Below are 25,996 nucleotides of genomic sequence, written 5' to 3' on the forward strand. Positions count from 1 at the left end.
CCACCTGGAACCCACCTAGCCAATGTTCCACCCATGTGAGCCCCACATGAGCATGCTGGCTAGTATTGAGCTTCTCCATATTTTACTCTCACAGTGCCATGTTTTGCAGAAAAAAAATCAGCATTAAATATGTAATTATTGCAATGCTATTTATTGCTATAAAAATATTTATCTTTGATTAATGTTATGGGTTCTTTCTACTAATCTAATAAAAAATAATTAAAAAATAAGAAATTGGATGTTTGAATGTTTAATTATCCTCACTTTTGCCTACATTTGTTACAGATCTATTCAGTATTTTAATGCATAATGCAAAGGCAGAGACAAGAGAGGAAGGATACAAGGAAGGAGACACTGACCAACACAAACAGAGACATGTGCTACTAGGGGCAGAATAGACCAACTGTAGTTATTTAAAGTGTAATAGCATCCATAAATAAGCTCATGCTATGAAGTGCAGCTGTCATGCAAAAACCTTGTATCTCCATTTGGATTGTACCCTGCACATGGGGTCTAGATAGGATCCATGTGGAATAAATGCTGGAGCCCATTTGGGAATAACAACACACATACAAACCCACTCAGAGCCCATGCCCACCTGGAACCCACCTAGCCAATGTTCCACCCATGTGAGCCCCACATGAGCATGCTGGCTGAGTATTGAGCTTCTCCATATTTTTTATTCTCACACCGTCATGTTTTGCAGTAAAAAAAAAAAACATTAAATATGTAATTATGGCAATGCTTTTGATTGCTATACAAAATATTTATCTTTGATCAATGTTATGGGTTCTTTCCACTAATCTAATAAAAAAATGGACACTTGCATCCTCAGTTTTTGAACTTTTGCCTACATTTGTTACAGATTTATTCAGTATTTAAATGCATAATGCAAAGGCGGAGACAAGGGAGGAGACACTTACTGACCGACACAAACAGAGACATGTGCTACTAGGGGCAGAATAGACCAACTATAGTTATTTAAAGTGTAATAGCATCCATAAATAAGCTCATGCTATGAAGTGCAGCTGTCACGCAAAAACCTTGTATCTCCATTTTTGACTTTTGGACACATGTGGAGTCATTCTTTACATCGTATCAGAATTCAATGATGAATGGACAAATAGAAATGCTCCAAAATGACTTAAACACTTTCTTTAATAAATTCTTTTAACATCGACTTCCACTGAAAGCTGAGAAGACTTTTCCTGCTCCTGTAAAGCTGCTGTTTCGGTGTGCCATATTTCAGTAGAAGATTCCCTCACCTATTTACATTACATTAAGATTAGAACATCAGTTTAACTCACTTGTTTACACAGCAGGAAGACTCCACCCAGTTCATCCTCCACCCCTTAATCTCAGATTGCATCCATTCCTTTGACTTTTACACCAATTGCATTTCCTTCCTCCAGAGAGGGAGGAGCTCCACTAGCTTTCACTTTCTCTGAACTTCTGCAGCCCAGAAAACTTTCGTTCTTCCACTCTCACAACTTCACCCTCTCTCTCCTGACTACTGCCTTCCTTCTGTCTTCAGCCCTCCTCGCCTTCTCCATGGCCTCCTCGCTGGAGGATGACCTCTCCTGCCCGGTGTGCTGCGAGCTGTATCAGGATCCTCAGCTGCTTCTCTGCGGACACAGTTTCTGCCGCCTCTGTTTGGGTAAACACTGGGCCGTCAGCCCCGCACGAACCTGTCCTGTCTGTCGACGGGCGTCTCCTCAGAAACCGGTGGCCAACCTGGTTCTGAGGAATACCTGTGAGACCTACCTGAGGGAGAAGGAGAGGGAGAAAGAGTGTGATGGAGAAGTCAGATGTTCTCAACACGGAGAGAAGATGAGCCTTTTCTGCAAGATGGATGAGAAGGTGATCTGCCCAGAGTGCAGAAGATCCTCTCACAGCTCCCACAGAGTGCAGCCTCTGATACACGCTGTACACCAACGCAAGGTGGGTATACACAATGTATCTAGTAGCTAATAGGTTTTGGGCACATTCTTGTAACCCCTGTCTCTCAGCAGTGAGAGAGTTCTACTGTAAAAGCCCCAGATCTTATCAGAACAGATAAAGCAGGTGAACCTAAATCCAGTAAAAAGGAGAAACAAGAGCTTCTCATTCTGAAGAAAGAAAGTAGTGAGATCTTGTCTGTGAGCTAGTCTGAAGAACAGAGCTCGGTTCCTCCAGGGTTCTCCTGGACGCCCCCCCAGTCCAGCCAGCACAGCGTGGAGGATGTGTTCACCTCCATCAGCAGCAGCAGCAGCAGCTCACCTGATTTACCATCATTAAACCCTGATTTACCACCAAACCAGTCTATCTACATAAATATGTAGATATGCCACAACATGAATACCACTAAAGTGAAAAACATTGATTATCATTCATCATCAAGCTTAAGGATGTGAAAGACTTGGTGATGTTCTAGACGGCTGGGTCAGACTGGGTTTCCAAAACGACAGGTCTGGTGGGGTTTTTTCGAGGTATGCAGTGGTCAGTACCTACCACACAAGGTTCAAGAGAGGAACCACCAAAAGGATCTGCTGCTAATCTTAGTCTTGGTGCCAGATACCACAGGACACCTTCAGAGGTCTATGTCTCAAATGGTCTGATCTGTTGTGGCAGCTCAAGGCGGGACCTACTCAGTATTACGCAGATGGTATTAATGTTATGGCTGTTCAGGATCCTAATTCCTCTCATCTTGGAGCTTGATATTTCGGTCCAAGAGCGTCCAAAGCAAGAAGACCAGAGACTACCAGCCTTGATGAGTGTGTTGAAAAGAGACTAATAGTATCTAATAGTAATATCTCAATGTGTATTAGTTAAATTAGTTTAGGCCCAAAGATTAGAAGGCCAGAAGGTCACTAGTTTGATCCCCCTGGACTAGTGATTGGTGGGGAGTGAAGGAACAGTACTTTCTTCTCCACCAATGTCCATGGCTGAGATGCCCGAAATACCCGGTTTGTCCCACTGATCTTTGTTTTGATTGTATCTCTTTGTCATTATATCTCTCCAGACCCAACTCAAAGCAGCGCTCCGCCCAGCCGAGAAAGCTCTGGAGGCCCTGAGGAAAGGCACCACTCAGAACGCCCAGCTCTCCAAATACATTGAAGTACCTCAGTGAAAACAGGCTCTCCTGTATTATTATTTAACAAAAGCTTGAGCCGGTTTGCGTGAGCTCATCTTACGCACCAGTTGTGATCGCTTGTATTCAGTTCAGATCTACAGCTCATCTGCACAGTCATTTTTATCCAGTACAGTGTATACAGATCTTATCTGCACTTTACATATATATATATATATATATATATATATATATATATATGATAAACCATAACATTAATACCCCCTGTCTAATATTGAGTAAGTCCACCTTGTGCTGCCACAACAAATCTGACCATTCGAGGCAAGGACTCCACAAGACAGCAGCTCTGGCTGCATTTAAGTCCTGTAAGTTGTGAAGTACAGCCTCCATGACCCTGTAGCCAGTTCACAGCTTATTATTTCTTGGAGCACTTTTGGTAGGTACTGACCACTGCATACTGGAATCACCCTTTAAGACCTGTCTACCAGTTTGCAGATGTTCTGACCCACTAATGTTATGGCTGATTGGTGTATAAATATATATATTTACAGGTCAAGATGGTTCTTAAAGTTGCTGGGAAACAAGGGAGATACAATGTTGGAGATAAAGTTGCTGTTTTGGAGATGCAAAGATTTGCGAGACTTTGTCAACATGAGCCTTGATTTAATAAGGTTGAGATAATGGAGTTAACATGTGCACCCACCGCCCTCCATTGTTTCTTACATGTTTCCTGCTCCAGTCTCAGGCTCATCGAGCAGAGAAGTTGATTAGGAAAGAGTTTCAGAAGTTTCATCAGTTCCTGAATGACGAGGAGGAAGCCCGGATCTCTGCTCTGAAGAAAGAAAGTGACCAGAAGAAAAAGAAGGTGCAAGAAAAGACAGACCGAGAGATACAGTCTCTCTCTGAGAGAGTGAAGGAGGTGGAAGATGAGTTGGAGAATAATGGAGCTACCTTCCTGCAGGTAACAACCATAATGCTGCTGGGGACAGGACCATAGCAATGACCATAAAAAGCCCGGGCAGTGGAAGTGAACTGAACAGTCAGAAAACAGTAGGGATTGTAAGCATACAGGGATAGCAACCGAAAATCCTGTGGGTTCTTTCCTTCCATTCAGCTCTAGGCTGTGATGCTGATCTTCTACAAAGTACAAAATACAGGCACGACTTAATTAATGCTGACTCAATGTAGCATTTTAATTTGGTTTAAAATTAAAGAAAAGACACATGTGAATAAATTCACAGCATATCTTTGGAAATGTAATCCATTTCACCCCTTTCTGCAGGCCCCCTAGTGGTCATTCTGGTTGTGGTGGCATGGGAATGGCATGCTCAGTACAATAATGCAGTGTCTAGAGTCCATTAGTACTTTCTGTAAGCTAGCATGTTTTGTCGTCTCGGTTCGTCTTCCTCTGGAGATGAACTTGTTATTAAAAAAGGAGAGTCTGTAACCACCGTCTTTAATTGTAACAATGAAATATTTTATTTCAATCGAAAGAACAGTGTGGAGAGAGTCTGCCAATTCTGAGTGCCCCTCGGTCTCTCTCTCTCTGACTTAGGAATACCTTGAGTTTTTATACCCTACTTCACGTCATATTCTGTTGGACTGTTGCCATATATGGAATGTTTGCATTTCATCCATAAGGAACAGTCATTAGCCCCCACCATTACATACGTGGTCCACAGCCACATCTGGACAGCGTTTAAATCAATGACATGTCTGCCCAAAGGGATGTCCAAATCTAAACAGCATCTTATGTTTGTTCAATTCATGTATATTTGGTCAAGAAACGGGGCCCCATTTCTTTTCTACATCTACCCTGTGTGGCTTACCATATCACTCCTCAACTCCATACCATTCCTTCAGGCCTATGAACATCTGCATAGCCAATGAATATACTACAGTTTTAATTGCTGTGTAAAAGATAGATGAGGTTTTAATTCTTGTTGGATGCGCTGTTTTTTCTTTAAAAATAAGGATGCCTCAAGGTGTTCATTAAGTGATGCCATAGAAGAATCACTTTGGGTTCCATATAGAACCATGTTTGTAATAGAGATATGTGAGCGTGAAGAACCATGTAAAGGTCTAATGATCCTTCAGCTGATGTGTGAAAGGTTCTTTACCAATTTAAAAAGTTATGTCTGGATACTTTTGATCATATAGTGTGTTATTTCCCTGCCCCAGTTGTAGATACCACTGTATTTCAGACTGTTTCATAATAAGTCCAGTCTGAGGCCTTTACTGACTGCTTACGTTCACGCATATTAAATAAAGAAATCTAAACTAATCTAAACAGATTCTGTAGTGTGTAAAATAACATCTTCCTTGTCTTTCAGAATTTTGACTTCATATTGCGGAGGTATGTGTTTCATTTTGTCATACATTCACAGTCACACACCATGAAGGAAGCATATTTTGTGTTGTTTACCAGTCTGAGTTTGTGTGTTTACATTTCAGAGCTGAGTATACAGAGCCAGATTTACAGTTTGGCTCAGAAAGTCTCATCAATATGCCTGAACACGTGGGGAATCTGGGGTACAGAATATGGGAGAGGATGATAGACATCCTTCATTACTGTGAGTAGGACTGTGTTTAGGTGTGCTGGACACTGTGATTATAAAACACAGCAACAAATCCAATGATAACTCAGAAGCATTTTACTGAAGGGCAGTGTCCATGAATACATTACTCCTACACAAGCCTTTTACGAGATTTTTTCTAAGACCTAGAGCCATGTGAAAAAATTATGGAAAAATGGACATCACTTGAAAACCATTATCTTTTTAAAAATACTATATTTACACATGAAGCATATGGAGGTTTTTCAAAATAAACTCACACAGCTGAAGAAAGATCTTTATAGAATCATCATTTATAAAATGAATTTAATAGAAATGTAATTTTCCTTTGAGGAAAAAGTTACACCCCCCCATTTATTACTCTGTTTAATGTGTAGAATCAGACTCATTAACAGAACATCAGCTGCAGATGATCAGAACATGGTTGGAGAGGATTATTCTGGAGGAGTCTTAGTGTCTGATTTAAACCTCAGACGTTTAGTCTGGTTTGATCTTGATTGATGGTTGCTGAAGTGAGGGGTGAAAAAGATCACCATCATGATCAGATCCAAAGAACTCTCTGAGGCCTTCAGAAAAAAAGGTTGGAGATTCAGAGGAGTTTGTAGATGGAAGGGGTTTAAAAAGATATCTGATCAGTTAGAAATCAGCTGTTCCACCTTCCATTAAATCATTTAAGTGGAACAGCTGACCAACATGACCAGATCAGACCATCCTAGCAAGTTCAGCCCAACAGCAGAACCTCAAGATGAGTAAAGCAGAGCAGATCTAGATTATTATCTGATTGTTTCCAATAATGTATTCATATTCGGTTCATATTCAGAATGCTCCTAATAACTACCAAATTTCCCCACTCTCCGTCTTAATTCAGACCCAGTGGTTCTGGATCCAAACACTGCTCCTGCAGACTTCTCCATATCAGAAGACCTGGCGTCTGTAGGAAAGTCAAGGCATGACCGTCCTATCTCTGTACACCACCGGGGGAACCATCTGGTTCTAGGATCTAAAGGGTACACTGATGATGACTCCCACTGCTGGGACATTGAAGTCGGAGACAGCAAGCACTGGACCATAGGGGTGTGTCAGCGCTCAGTTGAGATAAACCGTCCTGCAAAACCACTGAGTCCTGACAATGGCTTTTGGAGTCTCCGTCGTCAAGGGGAGTCCTACAGGCTCCTGGTCTCCAAATCCAACTCGTTCCGGCTGAAAAGGAAGCTCCGAATGGTGCGGGTCTGTCTGGGATGGCAGTTCACTCTGCACAAGCCGAACATGTGGAAGGGGCTGAGGATGCTGAGCTTTCTAGATGCTGGGGATAATTCCTTAATAGCATTTACTAGCGTGCCCACGGGGGTGGAGCTATTTCCATTCCTGATTCCAGAAGAGCGATTTTCTCGACTGCGCATTGCTCCTGTTAATGTGATCCAGACTGTGGAGCACACATTTCCCTTGGAAAGCAGAGAAACTATGGGCACTGTTTTTGCTATATTTATGATGATAGTGTGTTTAATAATTGGAATGTTTCTCAATAAAGAGTGAAAGGGTGCAGACTGAAGAGCCACCTCTTTTAAGAGTACTTAAGCAGAGTGTAGAGTATGTGTAGGGTATCGTGGTCTCCATACTGACTTCTGTATTTAGTAGTATCTAGATTAGAGGGATCTGTTGGACTCTAGCCTAAACTAGCTAAGGGTATTTGTCTGAGTGAACAGTGAAGCACTTTTGTAAGTCGCTCTGGAGAAGAGCATCTAAATGTCTTAAATGTAAATGAAAATAAAAAAACATCCAAATTTTAAATACATACATTTAGACATTTTTGGCTATATTTCCTTATATTCTTCATCTTTGTTATTGTTAGCATGTCTGTTTTACTTTCTGACTATTCTTCTACTTTTTTCATTTCCTTTTTCTCCTTATCCTCACTTTTCTGCTGGATTTTTGCTGCGTAACCCCTCATCCCTCAGTTCCGAGATTGTTGTGTCTGATTGTGCAATTCTTCATTGTTTCTGCCTAGGATATGGATAGGATATGCATATGGAATTTTTCCCCATAGAAATGCATAAACCAACAGGGTGCAAACATTTGGGTTCCCACTTTTTATGTCACACTGATACAAATACACTAGTAACACCTAATGAACCACACAGGATACCACAGCAACCACTTGGCAACCACCTGAAACACCACAGCCCCATCTGGGACACCTTATGATCAGCCTATCAAGTACCTATCGACACCATACAATAGCAATCACTCTGCAATGTGGTAGTATGTATCTAACATGCACCTAGCATTATCCTTGCAACCACCTAGCAACAGCTTAGCAACACTATAGCAACCCATTGGATACCATTTCAACCACATAGCAAGAGACTAGTTTAAGCCGTGCAATATCATTTTTAGCCTCCTAAATAAAACTTTACAAATTTACAGTAATTTCAGCTTGGCTCTGTTGTGTGTTGTAGTATAATGTAAAGGCCATTCCACTAAAGAATGAACTGGACAAACCTTGGTTTATCAATCATGATAAAAATATGTTTTATTTTATGTCTTTATCAATTTAAAGTCTTTATATAAAAAAAATGAAAGCGGAATGATAAAGGTCATGGTGCAACCACATTAAAATAAACTTAATTAATAACCCATAATAAAATAACAACACAAAATAAACAGTTATACATCTGAATGCTTATTCATTTAACCTGGATTCACCTGTACCTACTCATACTGTACCTTCTAAGCTAAATATTCAAAATATATAGTCCAGGACTAGGCTTCATCCATGTTTGGAAAACCAACAGATATTATGTGACATAATAACATAATTATTATCCCATTACAATGACAAGAATAGTTAATAATTAATTAATATTTTCAGGTAATACTGTAAAAATATATGAAACAAACCATACAAAATGAATCTCTATACTTTATATACAACATCCTTTAAAGCCTTGAGAGAGAAGACAGGCTCTAAATGAACATGGTCACATCTGATGGTTAACTGGCAGTTTTAGCTCTAAATATTAATATAAGCAATCACAACAAAACTCTATATACAGTTTCCCACCACACAGGATGCTGATGTTGAGCTCATTATAAGAATATGTATAACACTACTGTAGATGATCAGATAAAAAATGTCATCATCAAAAAGCAGAAAGTCATGAACATTACTCATTTACAGGCTACAGAATAACTGTGTGTAAGAAAATTAGGCGTCAATATCATCATCATCATCATCATCACCACCGTCATCATTCTTCATCATAACAAAATAAAAAAAACATAAAATCACAATACTGAATCAGATTGCTTGATGTTGGGATTTAGGCTCTGATACACTGAATTTGATTGGTTAGTGTTGGGGTTTAGACCCCAGTAGACTAAATCTGATTGGTTGGTGTTGAGGTTTAAACTCTGGTAGACTCATTCTAACTGTTTGTAGGGGTTTAGACCCTGGCAGACTGAATCTGATTGGTTGGTGTTGAGTTTTAAGCTCTGGTAGACTGAGTCTGATTGGTTGGGGCCAGGGCTTAGGCTCTGGTAGACTGAATCTGATTGCTTGGTGTTGGGGTTTAAACTCTGTTAGACTCAGTCTAACTGTTTGTAGGGGTTTAGACCCTGGCAGACTGAATCTAATTGGTTGGTGTTGGGGTTTAGGCTCTGGTAGACTGAATCTAATTGGTTAGTGTCTGGGTTTAGGCTCTGGTAGACTGAGTCTGATTGGTTGGTGTCTGGGTTTATCCTCTGGTACACTGAGTCTGATCGGTTGGTGTTGGGTTTTAAGCTCTGGTAGACTGAGTCTGATTGGTTGGGGCCAGGGCTTAGGCTCTGGTAGACTGAATATGATTGGTTGGTGCCAGGGTTTAGGCTCTGGTAGACTGAATCTGATTGGTTGGTGTTGGGTATTAGGCTCTGGTAGACTGATTCTGATTGGTTGGTGTCTGGGTTTAGGCTCTGGTAGACTGAGTCTGATGGCTTGGTGTTGGGGTTTAGATACTGGTGTGTTGGACCCATACTGATGTTGATTCGGTTTCTGGGTGGATCATTTTCATAATCACCATCTGTCTGAAATCGCAACACAAAATGCTCATAAAATATTATAATATTGATAGATTATAAAAAAAATGCATCCATAATATTCTTGGATCCATGATAATTAAATACACAGTAAGGAGTCAATTTGCATCTGAGCTTCTTTACTCACTGTTTTATTTGTTTGTGTTCCGGGAAAGGAAGATCCTGCAGACAGGAGAAATCACACAGAACATATGATTAAGACTTCAGGGAGTCTATAATAATGAAGAGACGATTACAGAAACAAAATATGCATAGTTTGCATAGTTTAAAATACACTATATGTCCAAATATTTCTCTACATCCCATCTAATGAACACATTCAGCTACTTTAAGTTGAACTAATTGCTGACACAGATGTGCAAATGCACACACACAGCTTGTCTAGTCCCTGTGGAGAAGTACTGCCAATAGAATAAGACTCTCTGGAGCAGATCAACATCATGACCCTATTGGCTCCATGCTGCCTAATGCCAGGCGTAGGCTAGAGAGGTGTAAAGCCCCCCAGCATTGAGGAGCTGTGGAGCAGTGGAAGAACTGGGTTCTCTGGAATGATGGATAGTGGAGCTCCATCCAGTACTTTTAGGATGACTTGGGGAGTTAAGGAATGAGGTGACGTAGTGATCATTCAACATCCTGGTGCTTTCATGTATTAAATATTTAAATATTCTAAATTCACCATGCAAATGAAACAGTTCTATCTAGTAAAACATGTTCTACCTGGTGCAGATTTCTTTTTTGTAAAGCAAATGACCAGCAGGAATGTAAAAACCAGCAATGCAGCAGACACGCCCACAGCAGTGTAGACTCCCACAGCTAAAGATGAATCTGCCAAAACTGAACATACCATGTCTGAGCCTGACATTAGGTCAAAGATTCTTGGAGTATCTCCAGGTACTTTGACATTACTTATCATTTTAATAAATAGAATGATGATATTTGCTCACAGTTTACACTGAGTCGTATTCTCAATGTCTGGGAAGTGTAACTAATACTCCCTTCAGTGGTCTCAACTCCACACCAGTAAACTCCTGCATCGGTGCTGGTCAGATTGTTGATGGACACTTTGAGCAATCCTACTTGACTGTGGTCAGATAAAGAATACTTCCCTGTAGCACTGATGCCTTGGCAGATGTGATCCTCGTCCTCCTTGCAGAAGTGTTTTGGATTAGATCGGTATGTTGGTGGATAATGACAGGTGATGTTAACAGTTTTACCAAGATAACCAGTCTGTGAGACCACCTTTCCACAACAAGGATCTGAAAGGTGTGAATACATAGACAATGTAAATAAAGACTTTCTTGGAACAGTTCATTTACATAAAAATGTTTCTTACTGTACCTTCCATCACTTCCATTTTCACTTCTATGTACTGCTCAGTAAACTGTAATACGTCCGTTCCACACCTATAGGTCTCTTCGAGCACATTTCTGACGAACACCATTAGAAACCCTTTACTGGTATCATCGTACAAAGAAATTTCCCCGTTTTGCTGCCATGCATTTTGAACCTTAAGATAAGTCCTCTCAGAGCAACCCTCCTCTGATTCCTTACAGATGAACATGGGCTTGGGTTCTTCCAGAGGGTATTTGAACTTCAGAATTGTTTGGCCTCCTGAGAAGCCCACCACTCTGATAGACCCAACTTTGTCTGTAGGAAAAAGTCAAAACACAGAAGGTCACTCCTCTTACCTCTCTGGAATGTATAATAAAGACCGTGCAATAGAAATAGAGAACTGTCCTAAAGTTAGGAAAGTGTATGTCACTCACTTGCGACACGGAGGTGGATCTCTTTGATCGTCAAAGAGGAGTGTTTAGTCATCATGACACAAAAATAGATTCCAACATCACCATCTCTCATGTTGCTGATGTGCATACTGTAGGTGTTAGCCTCTGTATCATCAAATATGCTTAATCTCTCATCCATGATCAGTGACCCGGTGCTATAGCTTGCCTCGAGAGAAAGGCTCTCGTCCAATTTGTTGAAGGACTTCTTATCCATCTTAAAACGCTCTGGATAGACACATGTGATGCTGACGTTCTTGCCTAGATGACCACCTACAATATCCTGTCTCTTCCTGCCTGAAATGTCTGTCAATCATACAAATTATATTTGTTTATATACTCTGTGTATATTGTACTATGTGAAAAATAATAAATCCAGTCATTGAATCAGATTTCAATTACCTGTTTAAAAAACTACATTAATAGTCTAACCTTTAGAAATCAAAGTAACCAAAGAAATTTTAACTACTTTTAAGCACCATTAGGTTGGTTTAATGTTGTAGTAAATAGGCCAGAATAAGCAGAACTGTTAATGTAAGGTTAATGTAAGAACTATTTGAGACCTGATTTGAGATTTGAATACATATATTATAATGTATACAAGTTCCATGAAATATAGACTCAATTGGAGGAAGCAGTGTTAGTGCTAACTGACCATTAAATAATCATTATTGTCATGCAGAAACCTTGAAAATTGAAACTTTACAACTCAAAAATCCTACATATGGATTTACCACAACCACAGGGTGAGATTACACTACACAGATAAAAGGTAAACACTGCAGTGGCAAAAACTCCAAAAAGAAAAACTAAAGTAACAATTACTTAAACTGCAGTATTTAGTATGTAGTATTTGGTATTTACTTTGCATTACACCCTTCCTTATGGTTGCTACACTTTATACATTATCCATATCCTTTTATACATTATCCATATCCATATGTATCTCTTTACACATTATCAATATAATTTTTACATTATTATTTATATTTGTATATTCTTTTATACATTATCCATATCCTTTTATACATTATCCATACCCATAGACATCTCTTTATACATTAGTCATATCCGTATATCCCTTTATACATTACCCATATCCATATATTTCTCTTTATACATTATATCCATATCCTTTTATACATTATCCATGTTCTTTTATACATTATCTATATTCATATACATCTCTTTATACATTAATCATATATGTATATCCCTTTATACATTATCCATATATATCTTTTTATACATTATCCATATCCTATTAAACGATTAATACATTAGCCATAATCAATTTATGCTTGTGTACATTGTCCAAATGTGTATATCTTTTTATACATTATCCACATCCATAAATCCTTTATACATTATCCATATCCATTAGGAACAATATTAACACTACCCACTCCCCAGCTCTGCATCCATAAGACCTGAGTTTGGTGGGCATGAAGCACTTCAGAAGTGTGTTGCCTTTTCTGGTGTTTACCGTCACTGAAAAAACTGACCATTGCCAAGGCATTGGTTCCCAACCCTGCCCACACTCTGCCCTGTGTATTTGTTTTCCTGTAGTAACACACTAATCCCAACTCAGGAAGGGCTTACTAATTAGCTGATAGCTGGGCCAGGTGAGTTGGGACCAGGGTAAATCTTAAACAGTGCAGGGCAGGGGGTTGACTCCGGTATAATCACCCAGCATAAACTGAAGGCTTTCTGTTCTTACTGGTCTCCTGCTTCCCAACACTGCTTCTGGAGGACCAGGTGGACCACAATGCCTCCACCTTATGTGGAGTGCTTTTATCAGAGTGCTCTTCTACTGAAATTGTTTAAGTTGGACAACAGGCAAACATGTTTTTGTGGTTTAGAAAAGCAGAGCCACATTGACGAGAAGCTTTGTCTGCACTCCAGCCAGGATTCACCATGGCAATATATGGCGCTGTGATGCACCCTGTCCCTGATAGCAATGTTGACTGGGCCCAAACTGAGGCCACATCTGGCATCTCCTAGTTATCTATTGGCCAGATGTGGCTGCTAGAAGTTTTAAAAACTAGATCTAGTTATCAAACTAGATGAGAGGTCATTCCAAGTGTTAGGTGGGCCACATCAATGTTGCTATCAGGGTGTCCCCCAGACTAGCTCCATCAGGGTTTCCTCAATTCTCAGCATGAACTAATGACCATACACCAAATACATTGAGCAGTCAGCTCAGGAAGGCAAGGAACACATTGGAGATATATTCCCAGCCCATTCCCAGTGCTAGTCTTCAAGTCCACAGAGGTGCTCAGTCCTGTAAACAGTAGACTTGCATGTTTGTTTAAGAGGGTGAGATGCTATGTGGTCTTGAATAAAGGCTGATTGACCACAAGTGCTGGTAATTTCCTGTTTCTCTGAAACAAACAACGGAGAAAGAGAGTGCATGCATCAGGGGCTACCTTTACACCCATTGTCAGGAAATGATGCAAATGTGCTCTTTACTGGTCTTTGCTCTAAACCAGTAAACTATCCCATCACGGACCTCAAATTCTGATCTGTACTCTTTAAATCAAGTTGGTTTAGATAATTACCAATTGACTCTCCCTCCATAGTGAATTGCTGTGCAATCAAAACTCAATGTTAAATTTGGTAGTTATGAGTAAGTAGAGTCACTTACCGGAGATGAGGTAGAGGGTGAAAATGAGAAGGATCTTCATCCTAAATGAAATGTCAGCACCAGTGACCTTCAGATAAACCCAGATTCACTCTAATTTTGCTTTCATTGACCTTAAAGTGAGAGTTATAAGTGTCTCTTTGGTGCCTCTTTGGTTTCCTGCATAGAAGTAGCTCAACTCAACCTCATTTAGCTCCTCCCACTGTAGTGTTTTGTGGTCATCAAATGGTGAAAAAAAACAATGCCAGTGAACAAAACAAAGATCTCGACAAATAGAGCATCAATGCAGATCGCTGATATTTACCTTTTTACTTCTCTCAATAGGAAACAAGGGTACCTGATGTGACTTCCTAAATTCTAGTGTGACCAGAGAACCTTCAGACCTGTTCAGCATACAATCTTGTCTTTCAGTCCATCTACTGTCCAGGGATGAAGACTTTCTTCTAGATTTTGGAGGAGCATTGCCATGGGGATTTAATTGCATTCAAATCTTAGAACCTTACTGAGGCCAGGATATTGGATGATCACCACCCAGCTCATCCCAAAAGTACTGGATGGAGCTCCAACACCATCATTCCACAGAACACAGTTCTTCCACTGCTCCACAGCTCCTCAATGCTGGGGGGCTTTATACCCCTCTAGCCCACACCTGGCATTAGGCAGCATGGTGCTAATAGGTTCATGTTTATCTGCCCTAGAGTCCTGTTCTATTGGCAGTAGTTCTCCATGTGGTCTAGACAAGCTGTGTGTGTGTGCATTTGCACATCTGTCTCAGCAATAGGTGCAGCTTAAAGTAGCTGAATGCGTTCAATAGAAGGGGTGTCCACAAACCTTCAGACATATAGTGTTTCACTGTGGACCACTCCTTAACATTCCAAACATTGCTATAAAGCAGGCACAAGATATTTTTAATGTATCTCATCTTGCCAACAATATTCTGTTTTTCTGTTTGTGAGGTCCACTGTAAAGCTTTTAACTGATTTGGTGAGAGTTAATTTAAGAGTATCTCTATCTACTTAGTAATTCTAAAGCTACATTTCTGCCACAAGAGGGCAGCATTAACAAAGATATTGGATTCATGACTGAATGCTAAGAAAGATGTGTATTGTGGTATTTACAATTTATTTCTTTCCTTGGTTAAATTCTGTGCACTGAAGATGGACATAAAATTGCTAATATTCATTTTTGATTAAAAGAAAAGAAAGACAAGAATTTAGAGTTTTTTGTGATTTTCTAAAAATCAACACAATAAAAAAAATACATACTGTTAAAATATATACAAATGGTCAAAAACATACATACATCCACTTACATTATTAATTCAGTGGTGCTGAAAGTTTCAAAATATATTCTAACTTGTCAAGATCTAGACCTTTTAATTTCCTGCTAGTGATCATGATGGAGTATTGTGGAATATTTTAACATAAAAAAGTCTGAAAATTATGCATAAAAATCACTACAGCTCAGATGTCGATGAAATGCAGGTTTAAAACTTTATTCAAACAAAGTTTCCAAAGAAGGTTTAAAGACTAAGGCAGTTATCACAACAAAAAAGATGCATAGGGGTAGCCCTTATCCAGAACTTTGACTTCCCTTGTTTAGATAATTAATATCTATCTATCTATCTATCTATCTATCTATCTATCTATCTAAATCTAGTCTAATGCATTAGCCTGAGATAGTCAGTGTTCCTAAAGGCAGTCTGAATAAGTCTGATTCTGTATATGGTTTATATAGAGCCCTTATCTAGAATTCTGGACTAAGACTACCCCTACGCACATTTTTTGTTGTCATTGTGGTTGATTTAGTTCAGCATATATCCAATCAAAAATTTACTTTTAGGTGACCTACTTCTCATCATAGTTTTGCTTAGATCTGAAACTGCTATGACTGCATTTTTAAAAATATGCTGACATCCTCAAAATCTGGCCAGCCACAGTTGTGCATGTCCTTGGTTTAGCAGGTGTCTGCTGAGATGTATTCAATTTTTTATATTTTTTTTATATTTCCCTCGTAAATCTAAAAGGTCCAGATTCCATTAAACTGTCACCCTACTCATATTCCAGGCTGGGCAGCCCTAGGTGTCTTGTCCTAAGGCCTGGTTGCTCATACACATTTTAAATGCTTTTAATCAAATCATTCAAACACAACTGGTAGCTTCTCTGAGTCCCTACAAAAAAGGGTTTGACTGACAGCACTCTTTGAATTAACTGACACACAGTACAATGGGAAAGCTCAAGAAGCTCAGAGCAGATCTGAACAGGAACATTTCTGCAGATTACAAGATCATCAACAATCATCAGTAAGAACATATTATTGGGAGGTGTAGACACCATTAAGGCACTGGCCTGGAACTGGGAGGTGCTGATTCATCAGTGTCACAAGCAAGCTTAGGAACATTTTCAGTCTTAGGAAGCATTAATAAAGAAAAATGCATCAATCTGTGTGAGTTCAGCAGAACAGAAAGTCTAAATAATATACTTGATGATATTAGCTAGTAGATGTGTTTAGTCACAAAAAACAACAACAACAACAACAACAACAATAATAACAATAAAAATAAGTTGATATACATGAATACGTCTTATAATAGATACACATGTTCAAATATTTGTGGAGACCCCTTCTAATAAATGCAATACATTTAGTCACTTTAAGCTGCCTCCATTGCTCACATAGGTGTGAAAATGCACACACAAATTGTCTAGTCCATGCCCCCCAGCATTGATTTGTAGAGCAGTGGAACAATTGTGTTCTCTGGAATGAAACTTTTGGGATGAGTTGGGGATGATGAGGTTGGGTGGTGATCATAATCCAACATCCTGACCTCACTAATGCTCTTGTCGCTGAATGCAATTAAAGCAATGCTTCTTAAATATCTAAAAGTCTTCTTCTCTGGACAGTTGAGAAGGTCACTCCAACAAAAGCAGGAAAAATTCTTAAACTCTTAATACACTTGATTTCAGAAGACACAATGAATGAGCAGGTGTCCCAATACTTTTGTCTATATATTGTATTTAGACCACATTTTAGAGGATTTCACTCTTTCACTTTTTCGCAGTGCACAGAGATTAATCCACTTGTACTGCCAGTAAATACTGATGGCAACCTTTTAGCTCATTGACATTCAATAGGATTCAGAGGGGATTATGGGTACCTGTGTGGTAACATGCATTGTGCTGGAAGGATCAGATGGGGTTACTGGTGAGCTTGCATTAATACCATTAGGAAGATCATAAGGTACTGGAGTAGCTTGCACTGTATCCAAACAATCAGATGGGATTGTGGGTAACTGTGCAGTGGCATACACCGATTTTAGGGGATCAGTGGGGGTTGTGGGTAACTGTGCAGTGGCATAAACAGACTTTAGGGTATCAGTGGGGGTTGTGGGTAACTGTGCAGTGGCATACACAGATTTTAGGGGATCAGTGGGGGTTGTGGGTAACTGTGCAGTGGCATAAACAGACTTTAGGGTATCAGTGGGGGTTGTGGGTAACTGTGCAGTGGAATACACAGACTTTAGGGGATCCGAGTAGGCTGGGGGTTGTTGAACAGTAGCATAAAGGTGAGTTGCCTCAGTGTCTAAATGACGCCTGGTGTCTTTAATCTCTTCATAGTCTGGCATAATCTGAGGGGAGAGAGAGATATGTTGGAAGAAACACATAAAACCTCATCCAGCTGGAAGATAATTAAACTAAACAGTTCAACTGTGGATGGATACATTATCCTCTGTTGTCAAACATCAATAAATACTCACTTCTGAATTGCTTCCTACATCTCTCCTGTTTGATGAAGAGGTGAAACCTGTGCAACACAATATGTGGCATTAGACAAAGGTAGATAAAAATATTAGAATTAAAATTATTGTCCAAATGTCCAAAACCTCATAACAAGGAATCTAATATGTGGATCAGTGACTGGAACTATATTCACTCAACCAATTATGATCAAAAATGCCATCTTGGAATGGCCTTTTAAATAAATGGAGAACACATAATTCCAGTCCACCAAACCAAAGAAATCTCTGCCCTGTAAGTTACTTCCCAGTGTGGCCAACTAACATGTCTTTCCTTGTAGTTGCTACATTGTTGGATTTAATGCTGAAAGTATGTAAAATAAATGAAGGCCCATGCTGAATGTTAATGCTAATAACTGTTTAATTACATATGAACAACCTACTAATAGCATAACTACTGCTAGTGTATTAACTGTTAGACAGATTACACATGTGTATTAGCTATAAAAGCATGTTCTCTTCATTGTAACTCTACACATGTAGTTCCAGGGGAGCTCCGTGCAGATTTGAGAAGCTAGTGGTCTGACATGGTCCATGACTTGTCCAAGATGAGACAAAAATTGAACTTTTTGCCAAGGCACATCAACTCTATGTTTACAGATGGAAAAATGAAGCATATCAAGAAAAGAACACTGTCCCTACTGTGAAACATGGAGGAGGCTCTGTTATGTTCTGGGGCAGCTTTGCTGCATCTGGCACAGGGTGTCTTGAATTTGTGCAGGATACAATGAAATCTCAAGACTATCAAGGGATTCTAGAGAAAAAATGTGCTGCCCAGTGTCAGAAAGCTTGGTCTCAGTTGCAGGTCATGGGTCTTGCAACAGGATAATGACCTAAAACACACAGCTAAAACACCCAAGAATTGCTAAGAGGAAAACATTGGACTATTCTGAAGTGGCCTTCTATAAGCCCTGACCTAAATCCTATTGAGCATCTTTGGAAGGAGCTGAAACATGCCGTCTGGAAAAGGCACCCTTCACACCTGAGACAACTGGAGCAGTTGGCTCATGAGGAGTGGGCCAAAATACCTGCTGAGAGGTGCAGAAGTCTCACAGACAGTTACAGGAATCGTTTGATTGCAGTGATTGCCTCAAAAGGTTGTGCAACAAAATATTAATTTATGGGTACCATCGTTTCTGTCCAGGCCTGTTTCAGGAGTTTATTTTTTTAATAATTCTGTTGAAATATGGTTGAAAAGCAATGTCTGACTTTCATTTGTTAATTTTTATAGCATTTTTATTTATTATTACTTTTGTCAGATTCAAGTTATTTCTTTGACCATTGTCACATTGGGTTTTCCTTTCAATAACCGAGGGGTACCAACAATTGTGTCCACATATGTATGTATCCTTTCATACAGGAATCCATACTGTAGATCTAATCATCTATGGTGAATCAGTAAGAATACAAGATGATTGGACTGCAGTAAACAGAATTCAGGTGCTAGATAGGATAAACTATCTATTCTCCTGTGAAGTCTTTTCCTTCATACATTCTTATTTCTTATTAGGTAAAAGGAACTGAAATGCTTGTTCAACCTTCTGTCAGTAGGTGCATCAACTTTCTACCATATTTTTCCTGAATATGTGTGTATATATGTGAAAAGAACCTTGTTTTTTGATGCATCTGTAAAAGATCAGTGTCAATCCTCCAATCAGCAGCAAAACCGCACAGACACTCACAATGATAATGACGAAGGAACCTGGAATTGAGAGACAGAAAAAACTGGTGCTTTATCACAACCAAAACAGTCAGCTTCAGATCTACAGTTAAAAGAATGTTCCAATCTTTCAGTCAACTTCAATGTTCAGGAACCCTGAAGACCTCCAGTTTCAAGTAATATAAACATCTTTTGACATAAAAGCCAAACTGCCAACACATTGTCAATGGCTACCAAGATAGTAGAGCCCTGCCCCAATGCCACCTCTGTCAGTTTCACTGATGATGGGCAAAGCTGGTCAACACCCTAAGGAGAGTTCTGTGTTGCAATGGCGACAGTGACAGATTCAATGTCTCCATGCACTGGTAATGATTGTGGCTCTTCAGGTCCAGTTCTATAGATCAGGTTTTTAGAATCCCAGTAGTACATAAATGGAAATGATGTATATTATTTACACGTAATGAGGAAACACAGAACAGGATACACAACAATTATGTGTTTTGTCTTGTTTATCTTCATTTTCTACTTTTTGTTCTTCTTGTTGATCTTCTACTTCTTGTTTTTCTTGTTTCTACTGCTTGTTAATCTTCTATTTGTTCTACTTCATCTTATTCTTCTTCTACTCCATCTTTTTCAAGTCAAGTCAAGTCAAGTCAAGTGGGTTTATTGTCATTTCAACTACATACAGAGTACACAGTGAAACGAAACAACGTTCCTCCCGGACCATGGTGCAACATAGACAGTGCATACAAGACACAAGTGCAACACAAACAAACAAGTGCGGACAGACAACACAGTACAGACAGAGGATAATAAATAATGACTGTAGTGTGCAAGTTGTGCAATGTGCGATAAATAGAGTCCAGTGAGGTAGTAAAGTTATCAGTGCAAATGCTTGTGCAAAAAATGCTTCCCATGTTATCTGGGATAAATGGTTGGAAAGAGAGAGAGAGGGAGAGAGAGAGAGAGAGAGAGAGAGAGAGAGGGAGAGTGTAAGATATCAGTTCAGGAGTTGAGTTGTGTTGAGGAGTCTGATGGCTTGGGGGAAGAAGCTGTTGCAGAGTCTGGTCGTGTTGGACCGGATGCTGCGGTACCTTCTTCCTGATGGCAGGAGGGAGAACAGACTGTGTGAAGGGTGGGTGGAGTCATCCACAATGCTGGTTGCTTTGCGGATGCAGCGGGTGGTGTAAATGTCCATGACGGAGGGGAGAGAGACTCCGATGATCTTCTCAGCTGTCCTCACAATGCGTTGGAGGGACTTGCGGTCAGAGGCTGTGCAGGTCCCAAACCAGGCAGTGATGCAGCTGCTTGGGATGCTCTCTATGGTTCCCCTATAGAAGAGGGTGAGGATGGGTGGAGGGAGACGGGCCTTTCTCAGCTTCCGGAGGAAGTAGAGACGCTGTTGGGCTTTCTTGGCTGTAGAGCTGGTGTTCAGGGACCAAGTGAGGTTCTCCGCTAGGTGGACACCAAGGAACTTGGTGCTCTTAACGGCTCCCTTGTTCATCTTCTTTTATTTCTTGCTCTTTTTGTTCATCTGAATCTTCTTCTACTTTGTCTTCTTACTCATCTTGTACTTCTTGTTCTTCTTCTGGTTTATCATCTTCTACTTCTTATTCATATTCTCCTACCACTCATTTCTTTTGTTCATACAAATGAAGCACACAAACATTTACATTGAAACTAACAGTAGAAGAACAGTAGAAGAGCTGTATTTACTTATTTACTTATTATGTTTATTGTGGTTTCCTCTATATTTTGGTGTTCATGATGATAGAGTACACAAGTGTTAATCAGTGTTCATATATCAGCAGATATGAAAACAGTGAAAACAAAAAGCATGTTAATGACCACTGAAAGCTAAAGTAGAAAGTATAAAATGGTCAAACATTTCTAAAGATTTTAGTTGCCACAAATAAATAAAAAAACATAACATTCAGTTGTTCTGCATCATGAAAATAACATATCTCTAAATTGTGACTAATCAGGCTGATCTGTGACTAATGTATGTATTGTCATTGTGTTTTTGTCTTGATCAAGGTCATATTCAATTATTGTGATAATTGTAGTGTTCAGAGGTGATAACATGTTGATAAATATGTAAACACAGACAATATACAATGTTAATGAATACTGTCAGATATCAGTGATTACATCCAATACATTTGTGTACTGAACTGAGATGATCTTTGCCAGGAACGTGCACAAACAGACCCCTTGAGGTGTTCAAGCACCTGCTCTTTTGCTCTGGATGAGAAAAGTGCCCTTTTTTGCTGGAGCCCAAATTTTTTCTTCATTCCTCAAATTTAAAAATATAATAATTTCCCTCCCTGTCATTAATTCCCCACAAGAGTGTTTTGATATTAATGGGCATTTATTTGAGTTCTTGTGAGAAAGTCTGCAGACAGTTGGGTAATGGCAGTGTTTGTGCAATCCCTGACATTTGGTGCAAAATTACCCACAATACTTAAAGTTATAGCATAGCTGAAAACATTATGTGGCTACTGGCTCGACGGAAGGCAAAAAAATCATACAGAGCATCCATGCATTACATATAGCCTACACATTTTGTACTAATGAGTCATGAAGTATGTGAGTACAAAGCCTTGTTTCGTTATGAAAAAGTGAACACAATTGCCTGCCTGTTTTTCATTGATTTATGCAATTTGAGTTTATTGAGTTATTTGATTAGATGTATCTTGGTTGTGTTAACAAAAACAAAAATATATTAGTAAAATAATTTCAATTCCAAGTTAAATATCCTACTGTGTGTTTTTATTTTCCAAATGGTGATGGCTGTCCCCCAAAATAAATAAGATAGGGCAACGAAAACAGAAACAACAAAGCAAAACAAAACTAGGGGTACAGCAATCTAATGTACAGAACTAGAAAGCAAACATATAACATGACAACTGGGCTTCGGTAAAACAGGGAGGCAAAAAGTAGGGATGAAACAAAACAGACCTAGATTACCAGGGCAGACAGGGACAACAGACTTAACAAGGACAACCAAACAGGCAACGGCAAGATTAGTATACTTTCCCTTTAAGCAGACCACGGAAGTGGTACAGAGATTGCAACAGAGATAATTCACTGCAAAGTGTGCGAACAAAGACGCGTTTTAAGAAGCCCCGGTCTTAGGTGTTCTGAATTGGGTTAACGAGGGAAGCCGGCCTCCTTATTTGGGTTTAGAGCCAGAGTCCTGGGATCGCCCTGGGGAGAACATGTTAACTAGGGCCTGACAGCACATGGCTGATCTTTGCTGATGTAAGACAAAATCCCTGAAATTTAAAGATTCCTCATAAACTGATCCAATCACAGATCTCTACACTTCTTAGTTCATAATAACATACAAGTATCTGGAATACCAGAACCTTAACTCGATGGTGAATGGAAATTAAGCTAATGAGAAACTGACCCAGAACGTGAGATCATGTTGTACTGAATAGGAGTTTTCCTGTTATGAGCTGTTCAATGATCACACTCTCTGTAATGAAATAAACAAAGGTAATAAAGTCATGTTTCTCACCAGAAACCTGCAGCTGGATCTCTGTGTAGCGGGTGTAATAACTGACTGGCTCTCCTCCAGCACTCACTGCACAGGAATAAACTCCTCCATCCTCTTCTCTCACATCACTGATTCTCACACTGACCACTTTAGAGCTTTTGTCATCAGAGATGGAGAATCTGTCTTTCTGAGAGTCTGAGGAACGGATCACTTCTCTATATAATTGACCATATTGTTTGTAGAGAAACTTGGTTTTATTCTGAAGCTCCCCTGGATAGAAACAGTTGATGGTGACGGTCTCTCCCAGATAACCAGTCACAGTCTTTGACCTTAAACAACAGGAATCTGTCAATCATATAAAGCTGATCAGTTTATCTGTAAATTGTTTTTTGCAGACATCATACAAACATCTCAGCAGCTCCATAACTGAGGAGTCACACATGATGTGTGATATTAAAATAAGCTCCTCTCCACCAATTACAGAGCTCATCTTTTCACTTATTAATATTCAGGACATCTCTACTACAGTATTTAATAACTGTCATGCCTGATACTGACTATGTAGTTTAACGGACGAGCTTCTCTCACTCAGTCAATTTACTAGCACCTACTCAACACTGCAGCTCCCAGAATGTTGAGCACATGGATCCGGATTCAACCAATTACAGGACATTATCCCCTTTGTTATTCCCAGAATTCTTTAGAATTCTAATTTGTTTCATCTGTGTTATCTTACGCCTGCCTTCAGAAGCCAATCTGTGTAGTCTATGCTTTGGGAAGTATTGCCACTGTTTCCCAGCAACATACTAAGCGGTCTTCCTGTGTTTGCTCACTTCCGGTTTTGACCCTTTTTCTAGTTTCTGACTCCGGTTTCTGCTTTGTTCTTCTGCCTTGTTTATGTTTTTTTTTTCTGGTTTCTCCTTTTTCTGGTTTCCCTTTTGGTTTATGTTTTCACTCTGATGTTTTGGTTGTGTTTTCTGCTGGCTTTGACCCACACCTGGATTCCAACTACATTATCTGGTTTTGCCCTCCATTAATAATGCCTCTTTGAATTTTTACAGACTCCAGTGTGTTACAAAATGGTAATTATAGTAAACTGAACTGTAATGTTAAAATGAATTAATTATGAATATGAATGATTTTGTTGTATGAAATTAAACTAGTTTAAAAGAAATTGTCACCTTTTTTCACCACCAGGTTCACATCATAACTCCAGTCTCCAGCTTCTGCACATCGATATAATCCAGAATCCCATGAACTCAGGTGTCTGATGGTTGCTGTGAGGGCTCCCACAGGGTTATCCACCAGAGAAAATCTGCCTCTATTAACCCCTGTGTTAAACTGTCCAAATGGAGTAAGTATTGAATTTCCACACTCTTGCGGTGTTCTCAGTTTACAAAAATTCTTCTGTGCTCCTGCAGAGTTCTGGTATTGGCAGGTTATTTTAACTTCTCCTCCTGGAAAGCCAATCACATCAAAGCAGCCCACAGGACCTGCCAATGACATTCAACACTTCACTCATCTCTCTGATCTCAACACAAACATAGCAAAACTTTATAATAACATTTATTAAAGAATCTTAAACTGTGATTCACTGTCAACAAAATATGAATTCATCACAGTTACAAAAGTGTCCAAATGATTGATCATGTCAAATTGAGATGTGTAATTCTATTTACGGATGCACACATTAATTTATAGAACATTACTTTCAATAAATAATGAGTTTTCAACATCAATATCATTGTTTTCTTTTGAACAGCTATGCCTCATATACTTTATCTGGTATCCAGTTATAAAAACATGGTTTAAAATAACTAAGAATAGATAACACAAGCTGATAAAACTGCTGTTATCAGTGTTATAAAGTGTATATTATTTAATTATAGAACTTATATATAGACCTATTGCAATATGGGACTTTAAGAGCAGAACTTTGTAACGCTGCTTAAATCATATGAGGGGCAGTGGTGGCTCAGCGGTTAGAGCGCCGGGATATCGATAACAGGGTTGTGGGTTCGATTCCCGGGCTCGGCAAGCTGCCACTGTTGGGCCCTTGAGCAAGGCCCTTTACCCTCTCTGCTCCCCGGGCGCTGGAGTTGGCTGCCCACCGCTCTGGGTGTGTGTGTGTACTCACTGCCCCTAACACGTGTGTGTGTGTGTGAGTGTGTGTTCACTACCAGATGGGTTAAATGCGGAGGACACATTTCGCTGTACAGTCCACACTGTACAGTGACGAATACGTGCACCTTTATCCTTTTATCTTTTATCCTTTTATAAGTGTTAATTCCTGTAGTATGACTACAGAAACTATGATTCACTATCAGCAAAATATTAATTCATTACAGTTACAAAAGTGTTTGCAAATGACTGATCGTCAAATTATCAAATTTACTGATAATCTCTGTGATGGTTTCCATACATGGCACTAAGATCCATACATAATACATTAAAACAAGCTACTTAGTGCTAAAGCAACAGCTTTTAGGCTATTACAGATTATTTTTATTTAAAGTAGTAAATCTGACCTGAGATCAGGTGGAGGGTGAAGAGGAAGATGATCTTCATCCTGGTCTAAACATCAACCTCAGTGACTTTTGGAAAACTCCAGTCCACTATCCTCCAAGTTCTCTTCGCTCTCTTGCACACACACACACACACACACACACAGTGACATACACGCACAGACACACCTGTAAACTTAAAAGAATGCCCACCACAGGATGCTGCGACCACCATGTTTCACTGGAGGAATGGTAGATGATAGGGTGATGAGATGTGTTGGTTTTGCGCCAGACATACCATTTTCCTTAGTTGCCAAAAAGTAGCAGTTTTGGTCTCATCTGACCAGAGACCTTTCCTGCATGCATTCGCTCAAAATGAGCCTTCC

At 39.5% G+C, this 25,996-nt stretch overlaps 4 protein-coding genes across 5 annotated transcripts in view; 2 read left to right on the forward strand and 2 right to left on the reverse strand.

Moving 5' to 3' along the window:
* Positions 1-1,625, forward strand: part of LOC140535682 (nuclear factor 7, brain-like) — an 8,735-nt gene extending 7,110 nt beyond the window's left edge. The window contains exon 7 of one of the 2 annotated variants that reach the window (XM_072657121.1): positions 1,535-1,625. In XM_072657121.1, coding sequence (XP_072513222.1) covers positions 1,535-1,574 — 40 coding nt within the window. In that variant the 3' untranslated portion in view covers positions 1,575-1,625. Of the gene's footprint in view, positions 235-1,534 lie in introns of those variants that run through there. The other variant, XM_072657120.1, reaches the window with a different exon arrangement.
* Positions 1,552-7,438, forward strand: LOC140535681 (nuclear factor 7, brain-like). The gene is made up of 6 exons (XM_072657118.1): positions 1,552-1,941; positions 3,002-3,097; positions 3,810-4,031; positions 5,404-5,426; positions 5,525-5,643; positions 6,515-7,438. Exons 1-6 carry the CDS (start codon positions 1,552-1,554, stop codon positions 7,177-7,179), a joined length of 1,515 nt encoding a protein of 504 aa, XP_072513219.1. The 3' UTR covers positions 7,180-7,438.
* A 1,331-nt stretch (positions 7,439-8,769) lies between these two features.
* On the reverse strand, positions 8,770-10,586 carry LOC140535709 (uncharacterized). Its single transcript, XM_072657161.1, has 3 exons — positions 10,438-10,586; positions 9,848-9,882; positions 8,770-9,708 (listed from the first exon to the last, which is right to left on the reverse strand). The coding sequence occupies exons 1-3, from the start codon at positions 10,580-10,582 to the stop codon at positions 9,232-9,234; spliced, it is 657 nt and encodes a 218-aa protein (XP_072513262.1). The 5' UTR covers positions 10,583-10,586; the 3' UTR covers positions 8,770-9,231.
* Positions 10,582-25,674, reverse strand: LOC140535580 (uncharacterized). Its single transcript, XM_072656975.1, has 8 exons — positions 25,635-25,674; positions 24,288-24,599; positions 23,128-23,451; positions 19,551-19,643; positions 17,903-17,949; positions 17,368-17,773; positions 11,059-11,367; positions 10,582-10,976 (listed from the first exon to the last, which is right to left on the reverse strand). The coding sequence occupies exons 1-8, from the start codon at positions 25,672-25,674 to the stop codon at positions 10,630-10,632; spliced, it is 1,878 nt and encodes a 625-aa protein (XP_072513076.1). The 3' UTR covers positions 10,582-10,629.
* Positions 25,675-25,996: the final 322 nt, after the last annotated feature.

This window comes from Salminus brasiliensis, chromosome 15, assembly GCF_030463535.1.
Source record: "Salminus brasiliensis chromosome 15, fSalBra1.hap2, whole genome shotgun sequence".
Classification (NCBI taxonomy): Eukaryota; Metazoa; Chordata; class Actinopteri; order Characiformes; family Bryconidae; genus Salminus; species Salminus brasiliensis.

What these genes read in the sequence shown, in the direction of transcription:
- LOC140535681 (XM_072657118.1), top strand. Translation starts at nt 1,552, where the DNA reads ATGGCCTCCTCGCTGGAGGATGACCTCTCCTGCCCGGTGTGCTGCGAG. An exon ending in ATGGAGCTACCTTCCTGCAG is followed by an intron (nt 4,032 to 5,403) that starts GTAACAACCATA and finishes CTTGTCTTTCAG; the next exon opens with AATTTTGACTTCATATTGCG. An exon ending in GATAGACATCCTTCATTACT is followed by an intron (nt 5,644 to 6,514) that starts GTGAGTAGGACT and finishes GTCTTAATTCAG; the next exon opens with ACCCAGTGGTTCTGGATCCA.
- LOC140535709 (XM_072657161.1), bottom strand. Translation starts at nt 10,582, where the DNA reads ATGTCAGGCTCAGACATGGTATGTTCAGTTTTGGCAGATTCATCTTTA. An exon ending in AAAAAAGAAATCTGCACCAG is followed by an intron (nt 9,883 to 10,437) that starts GTAGAACATGTT and finishes TCCTGTCTGCAG; the next exon opens with GATCTTCCTTTCCCGGAACA. An exon ending in GAACACAAACAAATAAAACA is followed by an intron (nt 9,709 to 9,847) that starts GTGAGTAAAGAA and finishes TTGCGATTTCAG; the next exon opens with ACAGATGGTGATTATGAAAA.
- LOC140535580 (XM_072656975.1), bottom strand. Translation starts at nt 25,674, where the DNA reads ATGAAGATCATCTTCCTCTTCACCCTCCACCTGATCTCAG. An exon ending in GAACCTGGTGGTGAAAAAAG is followed by an intron (nt 23,452 to 24,287) that starts GTGACAATTTCT and finishes TATGATTGACAG; the next exon opens with ATTCCTGTTGTTTAAGGTCA. An exon ending in GAAAATGGAAGTGATGGAAG is followed by an intron (nt 10,977 to 11,058) that starts GTACAGTAAGAA and finishes CACACCTTTCAG; the next exon opens with ATCCTTGTTGTGGAAAGGTG.